The sequence below is a fragment of the Tamandua tetradactyla genome, chromosome 15 (assembly GCF_023851605.1).
Source record: "Tamandua tetradactyla isolate mTamTet1 chromosome 15, mTamTet1.pri, whole genome shotgun sequence".
Classification (NCBI taxonomy): Eukaryota; Metazoa; Chordata; class Mammalia; order Pilosa; family Myrmecophagidae; genus Tamandua; species Tamandua tetradactyla.
Window position 1 is genome coordinate 33,111,242 of NC_135341.1, and position 15,986 is coordinate 33,127,227.

The 15,986-nt window shown below is 38.7% G+C and overlaps 1 protein-coding gene across 4 annotated transcripts in view; it reads left to right on the plus strand.

Annotated features, from left to right (window-relative positions):
* NEK4 (NIMA related kinase 4) overlaps positions 1–15,986 on the plus strand; it is an 87,526-nt gene that overhangs the window by 53,952 nt on the left and 17,588 nt on the right. The window contains exons 14-15 of one of the 4 annotated variants that reach the window (XM_077129013.1): positions 4,378–4,511; positions 10,686–15,203. The exons of 1 other annotated variant lie outside the window; for it this stretch is intronic. In XM_077129013.1, coding sequence (XP_076985128.1) covers positions 4,378–4,511; positions 10,686–10,901 — 350 coding nt within the window. In that variant the 3' untranslated portion in view covers positions 10,902–15,203. Of the gene's footprint in view, positions 1–4,377; positions 4,512–7,358; positions 7,627–10,685; positions 15,204–15,986 lie in introns of those variants that run through there. 2 more of the 4 variants (XM_077129014.1, XM_077129015.1) reach the window with 2 other exon arrangements.

The window sequence follows — 15,986 nt, forward strand, 5'->3', positions numbered from 1 at the left end:
ACTGTTCCGTCCCAGTTCAGTGGATTTTGGGGCCTTGTCAAAGATCACTTGACCATAGACATGGTGGTGTATTTCTGAACTCTCGATTTGGTTCCATTGATCAGTACTTCTATCAATACTTCTGTCTTTTTGCTAAATACCATGCTGTTTTGACTACTGCGACTGTATAATAAGTTTGTTTTTTCTTTTGGGAGGAGGGTGTATAGTCCTGGAATTGAACCTGTGTCTCCCTCTTGTAAGGTGAGCATTCTACCACTAAACCACCTGTGTACCCCTATAATAAGTTTTAAAGTCAAGATGTATTAGTTTTTCCACTTCGCTTTTCTTTTTTAGGATATCTTTAGCTACTTGAGGTCTCTTTCCCTACCAAATAAATTTGATAGCAAACTTTTCCAGGTCTTTGAAGTAGATTGTTGACATTTTTATTGGTATTGCATCGAATCTGTAGATCAGTTTGAGTAAACTTGACACCCTGATGACCTTTATCCTTTCTATCCATGAACATGGAACATCTTTCCATCTATTTAAATCTTCTTTCATTTCTTTTAGCAATATTTTGTAGTTTTCTCTGTACAGGTCCCTAACATCTCTGGTTAAGCTCATTTCTAGATATTTGATATTTTAGTTGCTATTTTGAATGGAATTCTTTCCTTAATTATCTTCTCAGTTAAGTCATTACTTGTATATAGAAATATCTATACATTTTGTACCACCACTTGGCTGAATTTTCTTATTAGCTCGAGTAGCTTTGTTGTAGATTTCTCAGGGCTTTCCAAGTATAGGATCATCTGCAAATATGAAAGTTTTACTTTTCTTTCCTATTTGGATGCCTTTTATTCCTTTCTCCTGCCTAATTGTTCTAGCTAAAATTCTAGTACAATGTTAAATAATAGTGGATGTCCTTGGTTCATTCTAAATCCTAGGGGAATGCTTTCAGGCTCTCACCATTGAGTATGATGTTGGCCATGGGTTTTTCTTATTCCTTTATGATTTTGTGGATGTTTCCTTCAATCTCTACCTTTTGAAATATTTTTATCAGAAAAAGATGCTGAACTTTGTCGAATGTTTTTTTCAGCATCAATTGAGATGATTATGTGATTTTTCCCTTTCGATTTGTTAATGTGCTGTACTACATGATTGATTTTCTTGTGTGGAACCACGTTTGGATTCCTGTTATAAACCCCACTTGGTCATAGTAATGAATTCTTTTAATGTATGGCTGGAGTCAATTTGCTAGTATTTTGCTGAGAATCTTTGCATCTGTGTTCATTAGGGAGAATGGTCTGTAGTTTTCTTTTCTAGTAGCATCTTTTTTCTGGCTTTGGTATTAGAGTGATGTTAGCTTCACAAAATGAGTTAGGTAGCAGTCCTTTTACTTCAGTTTTTTTTTGAATAGTTTGAGCAGGGTTGGTATTAGTTCTTTTTGGAATGCTTGATAAAATTCCCTTATGAAGCCATCTAGTCCTGGGCTTTTCTTTGTAGGAAGATTTTTGATGACCGATTGAATCACTTGTAATTGGTTTGTTGAGATCTTTTCTTCTCAAGTTAATGTATGTAGTTTGTGTGCTTTCAGAACTTTCTGTGTCTCTTCAACATTTGACAGTCTGATTAGAATGTGTCTTGGAGTATGTCTGTTTGGATTTAGTCTATTTTGGGTTCATTGGGACTCTTTTATTTGCATATTATGTCTGTTAATAAGGTTTGGGAAATTTACGCCCTTTATCTCTTCAATTAACCTTCCTAGTTCTTTACTCTTTTCTTCTCTTTCTGGGACACTGAAGATTCTTATGTTTGTGTTTTTCATGTTGTTCATCTTTTCCCTGAAATCCTGTTCAATTGTCTTTTTTTTCTAGCTTGTTTATCCTTTCTTCTGCCTCTTTAAATCTGCTGTTGTGTGCCTCTGATATGTTTTTTATTTGGTCTACAGTATGTTTATTTCTTTGGGATCTGCTGTTTTTCTATTTATTCTTTCAAATTCTTCTTTATGCTTTTCCAGTGTCTTCTTGATATCCTTTATGTTGTTATGAATGTCCCTCATTAGTTGTTACAAATTCCATGTACCCTTCAGTGTTTTGATTTAGTCATTTGGCTGGACCACATCTACCTGGATCTTCATGTGCTTTGTGATTTTCCATTGTGTTCGGGGCATTTGGTTATCTTGATGAGCTTATTTTGCAAGTAGATTTCCTTGACTTACCTAAAGTTTTGTATTGCTTGGTTTGCTTTGAAGGTCCCCTTTTGCACTTGGTTTGCCACTAATTACTTGCCAAACTGAGGTCCAGATCTCATGGAGGGGACGTAATTTTATTTGAGGCTTAATAACAGATGACGTTCTTGAGCCACCTCTTCCCCTCCATAACTGGTGGCAACTAAGCAAGATGGTGCAGGGCAGGGCCACTATCTTTGGAGACTGGGGTAGGGGGGTGGCTTATTCTTGGCACCCAGGGTGTAGCTATTCTTGGTGCCCGTAGGGGCAGCTATTCTTGTGCCCAGCAGGATGGCTATTCGTAACACCCCGTGAAATGGCTAACTAGTCACGACTACTAGAGTGGGGCTTCTCATTCCCTCAGGGAACCAGCCTTTCCATGCATGTCAGAGAGGGGTGCCAGCGTCTACTTCATAAGAGACTTATATTTCTATGTGGGATCTTGGCCGTTCCACTGTTCCAGTCTGGTGGAAGATGTGTGTCCAGTCACTGAGGTACCCAAACAGTTATTCCACACAGTTCCTAGCTATTTATTAGCTACCCTAGAAGATGAACTAAATTATGCTCCTGAAAATCGATTTTGAAAATAAATGCATTTTGCATGAAGAAGAACAAAAGAGTATCAATATTGCAGGGTGTTGAGAATAGATGGTCATTCATATTTTAAAACTTCAACTTCTGTGTGAGACTCAAAGGAGAAATGTTTATTTGGTGCAAAATTTATATTTTGACTAGTGTATTTCTTAATCTAACTTGTATGGTCAGTTTAATCGAATACCATAAGTACATGCAACCTTGAATAGGGCATTAGATTTTGTTGGTTTGTCGAGGTTAGTTTGATACCCTGATAAATCCCAGAGTGATTTGCACAGTGAGTAAAGAAGTATTTGCAAAATCCCCTTGGGGGAATGAAGAGGAAGAGAAAAAATTCAACTTCCCCATTTGTAGAATTCCTGATATTCTCACAAGCCGTGGGGACAACCAAATCAATAGGTTGAGCCCTCCATCATGGGTTTCACATCTATGAAACTTATCCCTGTAAAGGATAGGCTAAGCCTACTTAAAATTAGGCCTAACAGTCACCCTCAGAGAACCTCTTTTGTTGCTCAGATGTGGCCTCTCTCTCTCTAAGCCGACATGGCAAGTGAACTCACTGCCCTGCCCCCTGTACATGGGACATGACTCCCAGAGGTGTAAACTTCCCTGGCAACCTGGGACAGATATCCTGGGATGAACTGGGACTCAGTATGAAGGGATTGAGAAAACCTTCTCAACGGAAAGGGGGAAGAGAGAAATGAGACAAAGTGTCAGGGGCTGAGAGATTTCAGAGTCAAGAGGTTACTTTGGAGCTTATTCTTATGCATTATATAGCTATCCCCTTGTTAGTTTATGGTGCATTACAGAGTAGCTAGAGGGAAGTGCCTGAAACTGTAGAGCTTTCATGTAGTGTTCCAGTAGTCATGTTTCCATGTAGTCATGTTTCTTGAAAATGATTGTATAATGATATAACTTTTACAGTATGACTGTGTGATTGTGAAAACATGTGTCTGATCTTTTATTTAGGGTGTGGACAGATGAGTAAAAAATACGGATAAAAAATAAATTATGGGGGAACAAAGGTTAAAATAAATTGAGTAGATTGAAATACTACTGGTCAGTGAGAGGGAGGGGTAAGGGATATGGTATGTATGAGTTTTTCTTTTATCTTTTTTATTTCTTTTGCTGGAGCATTGCCACTGTTCAAAAAAATGATCATGGTGATGATTACACAATTATGTGATGATATTGTGAGCCATTGATTGTATACCATGTATAGAACATTTGTATGTCAAGAATATTTGTATGTTTGTTTGTTAAGGTTTACAATAAAAATATTTTTAAAAAGTGTGATGTATATAAATAAATATATGGAATTTTTCTCATGATTTTATTCAAGTTGGGCAATTGAGGTTTTTAGATTTAGAAGACAGTACTGAGACATTAAGTTTAAGATCATATATAAAATTTTAGTGATTAATATATAATTGAAGTCATTAAGCCAAACTCTTATCAGAGTGAAAAGAACCTTAGCATAACAAGATTTTTAAAAATAACATTAAATTCTTCTTTTTCAGTGGTGAGCAATCATTTATTTTTCCGTGTCTTTCCGTGTCTTTCTTATTGCTTTTTAGCTATCGTGCCAGGTTCTGAAAAGATCAGGAGAATAGTTGAATTATTGAGAGCTGATGTTATCCACGGCCTGGGGGTTCATCTTTTAGAGCAGGTGTACAATCTTTTGGAAGAGGAGGATGAATTAGAAAGAGAGGTGAGTGTCTCATTAGCTGTGTCAAGTTGTTTATGCTCTAGAAACTTTTTGCTAATAGCTTTACTGAAATATAATTTGCATACCATACAATATATTCATGCTATGAAGACTCATGCAATGTAAGTTTTTTTCTGGATATATGGTTTCATTTTTCTGGGTATGTATTTAAAAGTGGAATGGTAGGCTCATTTGGAAACTCTGTATTTAATCATTTGAGGAGCTACTGGGCTGTTTTCCAAAGCATCTGAACTCATTTATGTTCCCATCTGCAATGTATGAGGGCTCCAATTTGTTCATATCTTTGTCAGTACCTCTTATTGTACATCATTTTGATGATAGCTTTCCTAGCAGATGTTAAGTGATAGCTCGTGTTTTCGATTCCCTTTTCCTAATGGCTATTGAAGTTGAGCATCTTTTCATATGCTTAGTGGCCACTGGCATATCCTCTTTGGAAAAATGTTCAACTCCTTTGCCTATTTTTAAATTAGGTTGTTTGTCTCTTAATTATTGCATTGCAGTTTTTTATATATTTTAGGTATTAAATCCTTATCAAATATATGATTTGCAACTATTTTCTCCCTTTCTGTGGGCTTTCTTTTTGCTTTCTTGATAATGTCTTCATAGCAAAGAATCTCAGAATTGAGAAATAACACTTAAAATTCAGGGATAAATGCAACTAACTGCTTACAACCTAGGCCCCAATTTTCTAATAATTATCACTAAAAGAGACCATAAATATTTGTCCTTTTATTTCTGGCTTATTTTGCACAGCATAATGTCTTCAAGGTTCATTGCATGGCTCATAACTTTATTCCTTTCTGTAGCTGCACAATATTCCATCATATATGTGCTGGTTTGAAAGGATTATGTCCCCTAGAAAAGCCATGTTTTAATCTAAATCCCATTTCATAAAGGCAGAATGATCCCTATTCAATACTGTATGTTTGAAACTGTAATCAGATTATCTCCCTGGAGATGTGATTTAATCAAGAGTGGTTGTTAAGCTGGATTAGGTGACAACATGTCTCCACCCATTTGGGTGGGTCTTGATAAGTTTCTGGAGTCCTATAAAAGAGGAAACATTTTGAATAATGAAAGAGATTCAGAGACAGCCAGAGAAGAATGACATAGCCACGAGAAGCAGAGAACCCACTAGCCAGCAACCTTTGCAGATGAAGAAGGAAAGTGCCTCCTGGGGAACTTCATGAAACAGGAAGTCAGGAGAAGAAGCTAGCAGATGACACCATGTTCACCATGTGCCTTTCCAGATGAGAGAGAAACTGACTGTTTGCCATGTGCCCTTTCACTTGAGAGAGAAACCCTGAACTTCATCGGCCATCTTGAACCAAGGCATCTTTCCCTGGATACCTTTGATTGGACATTTCTATAGACTTGTTTTAATTGAATATTTGCTCAGCCTTAGAACTGTAAACTAGCAACTTATTAAATTCCACTTTTTAAAAGCCATTCTAATTTTGGTATATTTCATTCTGGCAGCTAGCAAACTAGAACAATATGTATACACCACAGTTCGCCATTCTGCTTCTCAGTCAACGTAATCTTCAGCCACCTCTATCCATTGTATATCGTGTATAATGTCCAAATTCAACAATCCATATCTCACAGTATCCTCACTTAGTTGAACAATCATCAATGCTCAATTTTAGACAATTTTCATTGTTCCAAAGAAAAAAATAACAGATAAACACATCCTCACCAGAGAAAAAATCCGTAAACTCCTCTTAACCTTGTCCCTCTCACCCCAGTTCTTTACCCCTAGTATTGCTCTGGTATTGGTGATGTCTTCCTATTAAATATAGACCATGACAAGCAGTAGTATTTTTTCCCTGTACTGTTCTATCATTGACTCTTTGTACAGGGTCATGCCTTTGAAGTAGTTCATGCAAGAACTTATTTATATTTGTAGGACTGATCGGTGAGGTACATGGCTCTGAACAATCCCTTTAAAACATATTCACCTTCAATATGGCACTATTACTTATAAACCTACTAATGAACCACCATCAACTCTATCCATTTCCATACTTCAATCTTGTTACCTAGTATGTTCATATTAAGTAATTGTTCCCCCTTCTCTAGCTTCTGTCTATCTCTAGAGCCCCTATATTCTGCATTTCAAGACTCTAAGTTTACATTTTCTAGGAGGTTCATGTTAGTGAAATTATACAGTATCTATCCTTCTGTCTTGCTTATTTTGCTCAGCATTACATCCTCAAGGTTCGTCCATGTTGTCATATGCTTCAGGATTTCATTTCTTCTTTCTGCTGCATAATATTCCATCATGTATATACCACATTTTGTTTATCCTCTTATCTGTTAAAGAACACTTGGATTGCTTCCATCTTTTGACAATTGTCAATAATGCCACTGTGGATATCAGTATGCAAATGTCTATTTGTATCACTGCTTTAACCTCTTCTGGGTATACATCGAGTAGTGGTGTTGCAGGCCATAGGGCAACTCGATAGTTAATTTTTTGAGGAATCACCAGTGTGTCTTCCATAGCAGCTGTACATTCCCACCAGCAGTGAGTAAGTGTTCCAGTTTCTTCACATCCTCTCCAAAATTTGTAGTTTCCTGTTTGTTTAATGGCAGCTATTCTTTTTTTTTTTTTAACATTTACCTTAGTTTAGTTGTTTAAAATAAAATCCTAATGGCAGCTATTCTTTTAGATGTGAAATGATATCACCTTGTGGTTTTGATTAGCATTTCCCTTATAGCTAATGAACATGAACAGCTTTTTGTGTGCTTTTTAGCCATTTTATTTGCTCTTCAGAATAATGTTTATTCATATCTTTTTTATTTTTTATATTTTTGCATGGGCAGGCACCGAGAATTGAACCCGGGTCCCCGGCATGGCAGGGAAGGATTCTGCCACTGAGCTACCACGTATCTTTTGCTTATTTTATAAATAGTTTTTTTTCTTGTTGTTGAGTTGTATGATTTCTTTATATATACTTGATATCAAACACTTATCAGGTATGTGGTGTTCTAGTTTGAAAGCTGCCAGAATGCAGTGTACCAAAAACAGAATGGCTTTTAAAAGGGGGAATTTATTAAGTTGTAAGTTTATGTGTTCTAAGGCCATGAAAATGTCCAAATTAAGGCATCCAGGGAGAGATACCTTTGTTCAAGAAGGCCGATGACATTCAGGGTTTCTCTCTCAACTGGAAAGGCACATGGTGAACATGGCAATGTCTGTTAGCTTTCTCTCCAGGCTTCTTGTTTTGTGACGCTCCCCTGGGGGCATTTTCCTTCTTTATCTCCAAAGGTCTCTGACTTAGTGGGTTCTAAAGCTTTTTCCAAAATGGTTCCCTCTTAAAGGGCTCCAGTAAGCAACCCCACCTTGAATCAGTGGAGAAACATCTCTTACCACCCACAATTGGGTGGGTCATATCTCCATGGAAACAGTCAAAAAGCTCCCTCCCAACAATATTGAATGAGGATTAAAGAACTTGGCTTTTCTGGAGTACACAACACTTTTGAACTGGCACATATGGTTTCCAAATATTTTCTGCCAATAGGTTGGCTACCTCTTCACCTTTTTTTTTTAACAGTTCATTTTTATCTTTTATTTGGCCCTTTTCTCTAAAAATGTAGTTTCTTTAAACAGTCTTTTTGTATGCTATTAAAATGTTATAAAATATATATTACCAATCTATATGGTTTGCTGTTTTTCTAGTGAGAAAACCAATATAAACCTCCCCACTCACCCAGATGTTTATGATGATCACATATGACATCTAGTATATAGTGCTGTAGAAAGGGAGGGAGTTTTATTTTACAAACACCCAAAGTCAATGTTTCCTGTTATGTATTCTTCATCTCAGATTATTTTTAAAGTGTCTGACAGACATGAATGCTTTCCTCATATTATCTATTTCATAGCCAAGGTTTATTCTTGGAATTTAATATCTGATAAGAACTAATTCCTATAAAAAAGTTTTTTCATATCCATTACATTTATTACATCATCACAACTACGTATACTCTGATGAGCTTTGATTTAAGCTTTTGCACATGGAAATCTACTTTCTAGGGGTTTTCTTCAATATGTATTTTATAGTGATTAGTATAGGATGACTTGTGGTTGAAAAGTTTCCCACACTTATTGCATTCATTCTCCAGTATAAATTCTGTGATGTTGAATAAGTGCTGAACTTTGGCTAAAAGACATCCCACATTCCTCCCACCAGTATGGTTTCTCTCTGATATGAATTCTCTGATGATTACTAAGGGGTGAGTTACACCTGAATGTTTTCCCATGCTCGTTACATTTATGGAGTCTTTCTCCAGTTTGCATTCTCTGATGTTGAATGAGAGCTGAACTTTGTCTGAAGGCTTTTCCACATGCTTACATTTACATGGTTTCTCTCTAGTATGAATTCTCCCATGAGTAAGTGTTGAGTGGGAACTTAAGGCTTTACCACATTCATTACAACTATAAAACTTCTCACCAATATGAATTATTCTGTGTCTATTATGTTGTGAAATAGAAGTGAAGCCTTTTCCACATTCATTACATCTATAAGGCTTTTCTCCAGTGTACATTCTTTCATGTTGAATAAGAGATTCATTCTGACTGAAGGCTCTCCCACATTCACTCTATTTAAAAATTTTCTCTCCAGTGTGAATTCTCTGATGATAAAGAAGGGATGAACTAGACCTAAAGATTTTGCCACATTCATTAACTAAATAGGACATCTTTCTAGAATGAATTATCTGACATTCAGGAAGGGATGTGCTGCTATGGGATGACTTCCTACCTGGATTATATTTATAGAGATTTTCTCCAGCATGGATTTTTTGATGTATGAAAAGGCCTGACCTCCTGCTGCTACTGTAACTCTCAGCATGTGGGAGTATTGGTGCATTTGCTTGCCAAGCAGTCTAGCCAGACGCTGCCTCTGAGTGGCCCTGGGCTCTGGTGCAGGCCTGGCCCAGGAAACCTGCACGTTGGGGACTGCACTCTAGCTGAGAGGGAGAAGGTGCAAGAGCTCACGGAGTCTGAGGGGCAAATGGCCACTGGGTTTGGCAGCACAAATCAGCAGCACTCTGTGAGGAAACTGGCCAGTCTCCTTGTGGACCTGGCAAAGGAGATCATCCATTGCTGGTGCTGAGACCCCATCAGTGTGGAGGGCCTGCTGCCATCAAAAATAAGGATTAATTTAGAAGAGAATGTCCAATATGTATATATGAAAAGAACTCTAAAAGTGAAAAGACCTAGTTTTGAAGTATCACTGGTTTATTTAACTTGAAAATTTATGGATCTTGTCAGATCTGCTCCTGGAGGCATTCTTTTTTTTTTTTTTTTTCACAATCACACAGTCACATTGCTCAAGCTATATCATTATACAGTCATCCTCAAGAAACATGGCTACTGGAACCCAGCTCTACATTTTCAGGCAGTTCCCTCCAGCCTCTCCGTTACACCATAACAGAACAGGTGATATCCATTTAATGCGTAAGAATAACCTCCAGAATAACCTCTTGACTCTGTTTGGAATCTCTTAGCCATTGACACTTTATTTTGTCTGATTTTGCTTTTCCCCCTTTTGTTGAGAAGGTTTTCTCAATCCCTTGATGCTGAGTTCCAGCTCATTCTAGGATTTCTGCCCCATGTTGCCAGGAAGGTCCACACCCCTGGGAGTCATGTCCCACATTGGGGCGGGGGGGTGAATTTACTTGTCATGTTGGCTGAGAGAGAGGCCACATCTGAGCAACAGAAGAGGTTCTCTTGGGGGTGACTCTTAGGCCTAATTTTAAGTAGGCTTAGCCTATCCTTTGAAGGGTTGTTTCATATGAACAAACCGCAAGATTGGAGGCTCTGCCTGTTGCTTTGGTTGTCCCCACTGCTTGTGAGAATATCAAGAATTCTCCTGGAGGTATTCTCGATTTAAACAAGATTGCGACAAAACTGGGAGGGCAAAAATGATGAGCATATGACATCACCAATGTCTTAGATGAAATTGACCTGGTTGAATAAAAAGGCTAAGAACCATATTGAATGCTTTGGATGAGTTAATTAAGGATTGTGCTCAGCAGTTGTTGAATTAACAGATGACAAAGAAAATGAAAGACTAGCATATGTGACGTATCAGGATATTCATAGCATTCAAGCCTTCCGTGAACAGATTGTTATTGTGGTTAAAGCTCCAGAAGAAACCAGATTGGATGTTCCAGCTCCAAGAGAAGAGCTACAAAGGACCTACTGATGTTTATTTATGTGAAGTGGAGCAGTATAGCACAAGTAACAAAATGCTTAAAGATGGAAGGATCCCCTCATCTGAAAGCAGGCCTCCAGAGTGTCCTAATGAAGAAGAAAATCCTCTTCAGCAAAGTGAAGAATTACTTGAATTGAGCAATTGACTACTTGTAGCATTTGAGAATTCATGTGTTAAGTTTTTTGGGGGGACATCCTAAATAGATGAACTATGCATCAAATTTGATTCTCAGAGCAATAAATCATCTGTGGAGTTGTCTTGTTCATAGTTAGTAGCATCATTGAGGACAGTACTATTGCCTTCCTAGTCAGTAGTGTTAAAAGGGGCAGCATTTTGGAGCAGTCCAGTGTTGGGTAGCTGATGGCTGGGGGTAAGTGGCCGTACTGAGTCAGTCACACAGACACACAGCACACAGCACACAACTCAGGAGACAACCCTCAGGGGTGAGTGGAAGGCGTCCGCTTTATTGAGGAAGTGCACAGGCTTATATAGGCTGGGAGCATGCAGGGACATGTGTCAGGCTGGGATTGGTCACTGTTGTTGCTAGGGTGGAGGGCAGATTTCTGGGATTGGTCACCGTTTTTGCTAAGGCGAAGGGCAGATTTAAGGTTAGCACTTTTGGCGCGAACCACTGCCAGTTCTGGGAAGAAAGCCGGTCACGGGCTAGGCCATTTTGTGTTGCCTTGCATCAGCCATGGCAGCCATGTTGGCAATATTTTATGGCTTCTCCAACAGTCCAGTGCTTATTAATGGATAATTATGGTTTATGCATTCAAAAGCAACTCTTTACAATTATTCAGTGCTTTTGTTAGTGACATAGACATTTTGCCTACTGAAATAGCTTTATTACAAAGAATATCACTGAAATAGATAATCAGACCTGAAATAAATAGTTCTTCGTGTATTCTACTCTTTTTCTTCAAGGATTATGTATACTATATCAAAAAGAAATTGCCTTTCACTCATTCATGTTTGTATTTAACTTTTGTAAGTTGAGTAGGTGTACACAATGAATCTGAATGTGATGTCCTTGTATATATGTTTAGCTTACAAATAATGTCTTAAGTGAAACTTCACCATTGTACAGCCAAAACAATGGGTATATAGAAAGTAACTGACAAATTCTCTAACTTTTGTAGTGTGTGTAACTTACTCATATCCTTTGAATGAGGGTTAAAGGAGACTTCTCAAACTTCTACATGTAGAAGTATCATAAAATGTGCTACACATTTAAAGTATGTGAATATAATTGAAGTATTTTAATATGATTCCCAATGCTAAAATTGGAATCTGATACTTCTTGATTTCAAGCTTCTTGTAGATGATGGTATCCCACCAGACAGGTGGTATGTGCCAAGGATTTATGGCCAAGTACAGAAATCCTATCCGGTAATAACTCAATTAGGTAATGACTCATTGTGAGAAATGAATTCAATGATGTTGAAAATTGGAAACTCTTTGATAGGTCTTTTGGCATGCAGATTTTGCAGTATATTTCTGTAAGCTTGCAACCTTGCTCTTCAGTCAGAGAGGTTTTACTTATAATGAGCTGTACCCTCTTCCCACGTTTCCAGTTATCTAGCCATTTCTACCTCATTGAGCCATTTACTACTCTGTGCCTCAGTTTACTTAGTATTTTGCCATTAGACTGTGAGCAACTTGAGGGACTTTGTCTTATACTTTGTTATATCCCAGCACCTGTACCACACCTGGCACATGAAAAGTAAATATTTGAACAAAAAAGCCCTCATCTTCAGTTGAAGAATCTGCCCGATTCTTTACATCTATGGGACTTCTCCACAGTATGGGTTCTTAGATGTTTATAAAGAGATGTACTAAGAGTGAAGGCTTTCCCACATTGTTTACGTACATAGGGTTCCTACATAGGGTTTCTCTCCAGTATGAGTTATTTGATGTTGAATCAGAGCAGAACTTTGGTTGGATGCTTTTTGTTGGATGCTTTTAAACATTCTTTACATTTAAATAATTCCTCATGTTTATGAAGGGATGAATTGTTAATGAAGGTTTTCTCACCTATATTGCATTTATAACATTTCTTTGTTGTATTGATTTTTAGTTGGTTAAATAAATTTGAATTCTGTTTGAAGCCATTTCCTTGTATTTCATATTTTGGCAGAGTTTTCTTCCTAAGAACTATCTATTGTCTATCAGAACTTGCTTTAGGCTTAAGTTTTGGTCAAATTCAGTATTTCTATAACTTCTTTCTATGTTGAGAATTTTTTCCTTTTTATCCAGTTTTTCTAATCTATTTTCATATATGTAGGGATTTTCTGATTTAAAGTCCATTCCTTTTGGATCTTGTCATTATCAGTTCCTGAAATTATGAGTCTTGTGTTTAAGCTGACTTTGTGGTTTTTTGACTGCTCTTCCATCCAAGAGAAGAGCCTCTGGAACTTTCTATCTCTATCTTCCATGGCCTTTCTTCTTGCTGCAACAGGGAGGTCACTTTTGGTTTGGGAAATGGAGAGATCAGTTTCCTGTAGTTCTCCAACATCACATCCTGGAACAAGTTTCTCTGAGAAGGATCCAGCTTTCACCACTCATCTTGAGTAAAGAGTACAGACACATCCTTGAAGGTCCTGGCTGAGACCTGAGGCCTTGCTTCCTCCCAATCAGCAGCCATATCCTCTTTCTGGGTTCTTCCCTTGGGCATGGGCAAAGCCTCAGGAAGATGGATCTGAGAGAAGAAAAAGGGAGCTAGGAGGAAGGCCCCTCTGCTTTCCACCCCTCAGAAGCAGCAGCTCGGAAATCCAACTGAGAATGACCCATGTGACCTGAGAAAGGGAAGTCAGAAGGAGCTGGGGGAAGTCAGGACCAGAGGGCAGGCTCCAACTCCTTCCCTGGCTCACAGACTTTCCAGAAAAGGGCAGTCAACTCTGCCAGCAGCAGCAACACACCTGGTCTTGGCATGTGCCAAGCACCGCGTTACCTGCTTATTTCCCACAGTACAGGTAGCATTACTGTACCCCACTATAGAGGCAAGGAAGCTGAGGCCAGAGTGTGAGCAGCTAGCCTTTATTCACAGCCTCATTGAGGAGGCACCCGGGTTCCAAGCAGGGCAGGCTCCAGAGGATTGCTTTGATAGCCTTGCTGGGGGCCCTGGACTAAATTTCTCCATCTCAGGCTTTCCCACCCAAGAAGTTCACTTCCAAATCTATAGAGAAAACTGCTTCAGAAAAGGAAAGTGGTGGCTTTCCCACAGCATGTGATGGTGACCGTTTGGAGGAATGGTCCCTGAAAACAGAGCCCTGGGTTCCAGTGCTGACTCTGCCCTGGCTGGTGCCTGAACATTCACCTTCCCCTAAGGAGCAATTACACATGCCACCCGGGGTGGAGTGATGGCAGGGGGAGGAAAAGCATCTTCTCATGCATCATTTGGGGGCCAGTGGGCCACCCTGGGGAGGCCTGGAGGAGGGAGGGGGCTGGCTGGGGACAGGGTCTGAGTTGGGCTGGCCAGGGGCAGGCAACCCCCAAGCCTCCTCTGGGCCCTTCCGCTATGGAGGCCCCGGCTGTAGGCCTGTCTCCAGGGCACTACACTGCTGCCTCCCGGGGTGCAGGTCCTCCCTCCTGCATCCCACTGCCTGCTCTACTGCTTTACCCCTGGGCCTGCAGGGGTTTCTGGGAGGTCAGAACTCATCCAGGGCAGACACCTGGGCCAAACTTGGGCCCCGAGCTACTTGCCCTGGAGGCAAATGCCCAGAGCCTGGAGCTGTGCCAGGAGAGGCAAGCCTCTTCACCTTTTTGACAAAGTCCTTTGAGGAACAGAAGCATTTGATTTTGAGGAGTTCCCATTTATCTATTTTTTTCTTTCGTTTCTTGTGCTTTGGATATAAAGTTAAGAAACTGCCTCATATTGCTAGGTCTTGAAAATGCTTCCCTATATTTTCTTCTAGGAGTTTTATGATACTGGCCCTTTTATTTAAGTTTTTGATCCACTTTCAGTTAATTTTTGTATAGGGTATGAGGTAAGGGTCTTCTTTCATTTATTTCTTTGGGTATAGATATCCTGTTCTCCTATGCCCATTTGTTGAAAAGACTATTCCTGTCCCAGTTTGGTGGATTTGGGGGCCTTCCTGAAGATTACTTGACCATAGCTCTGGTGGTATATTTCTAAACTTTTGATTTGGTTCCATTGATCAGTACTTCTGTCTTTGTGCTAATACCATGCTGTTTTGACCACTGTGGCATTATAATAAGTTTTAGAGTCAAGACACCCTCCCACTTCACTCTTTTTTAGGATATTTTGAGCTGTTCAAATCTCTTTACCAACCAAATAAATTTGATAGCGAGCTTTTCCATTTTTTCAAAGTAGGTGGTCAGAATTTTGATTGGTATTACATTGTATCTGTAAATCAATTTAGGTGGAATTGACATTTTAACAACATTTAACTTTCCTCTCCATGAACATGGAATGTCTTTCCACCTATTTAGGTTGTCTTTGATTTCTTTAAGTAATGTTTTGTAGTTTTCTGTATAGAGTTCTTTTATATCCTTTTTAAGTTTATTCCTAGATACTAGATTCCTTTAGTTGCTATTGTGAATGGAATTTCTTTTCTTAGTCGTCTCCTCAGGGCATTATTTGTGTTTAGAAACATTCCTGATTTCTGCACGTTAATCTCGTGTCCTGCCATTTTGCTGAATTTTTGCTTATTAGTTCAAGTGGCTTTGTAGTAGATTTCTCAGGATTTTCCAAGTATATGATCATGTCATTGGCAAATTATGAAAGTTCTAGTGTTTCCTTTATGATTTGGGTACCTTTTATTTTCTTTTTCTTGCATAGTTGCTCTAGCTAGAACTTCTAACACAGTGTTGAACAGTAGGGGTAACAGTGGGCATCCTTGTCTCGTTCCTGTTCTCAGGGGAAAGGCTTTCAGTCTCACTGTTGAGTATGAGACTCACTGGCTGTGGGTTTTTCATATATGCCTTTTAGCCTGAGAAAGTTTCCTTTGATTTCTACCTTTTGAAGTATTTTTATCAGGAAAGGATGCTAAATTTTATCAAATGCTTTTTTAGCATCACTCAAGATAATCATGTAATTTTTTTCTTTCAACTTGTTAAAATGTATTGATTAATTTTCTTGTGTTGAAACACCCTTGTTTGCCTGGAATAATCCCCGCATGGTCGTGGTATACAATTATTTTAATGTGCCATTGGATTTGATTTGCAGGTATTTTGTTGAGAATTTTTGCATCTATATTCATCAGGGGGA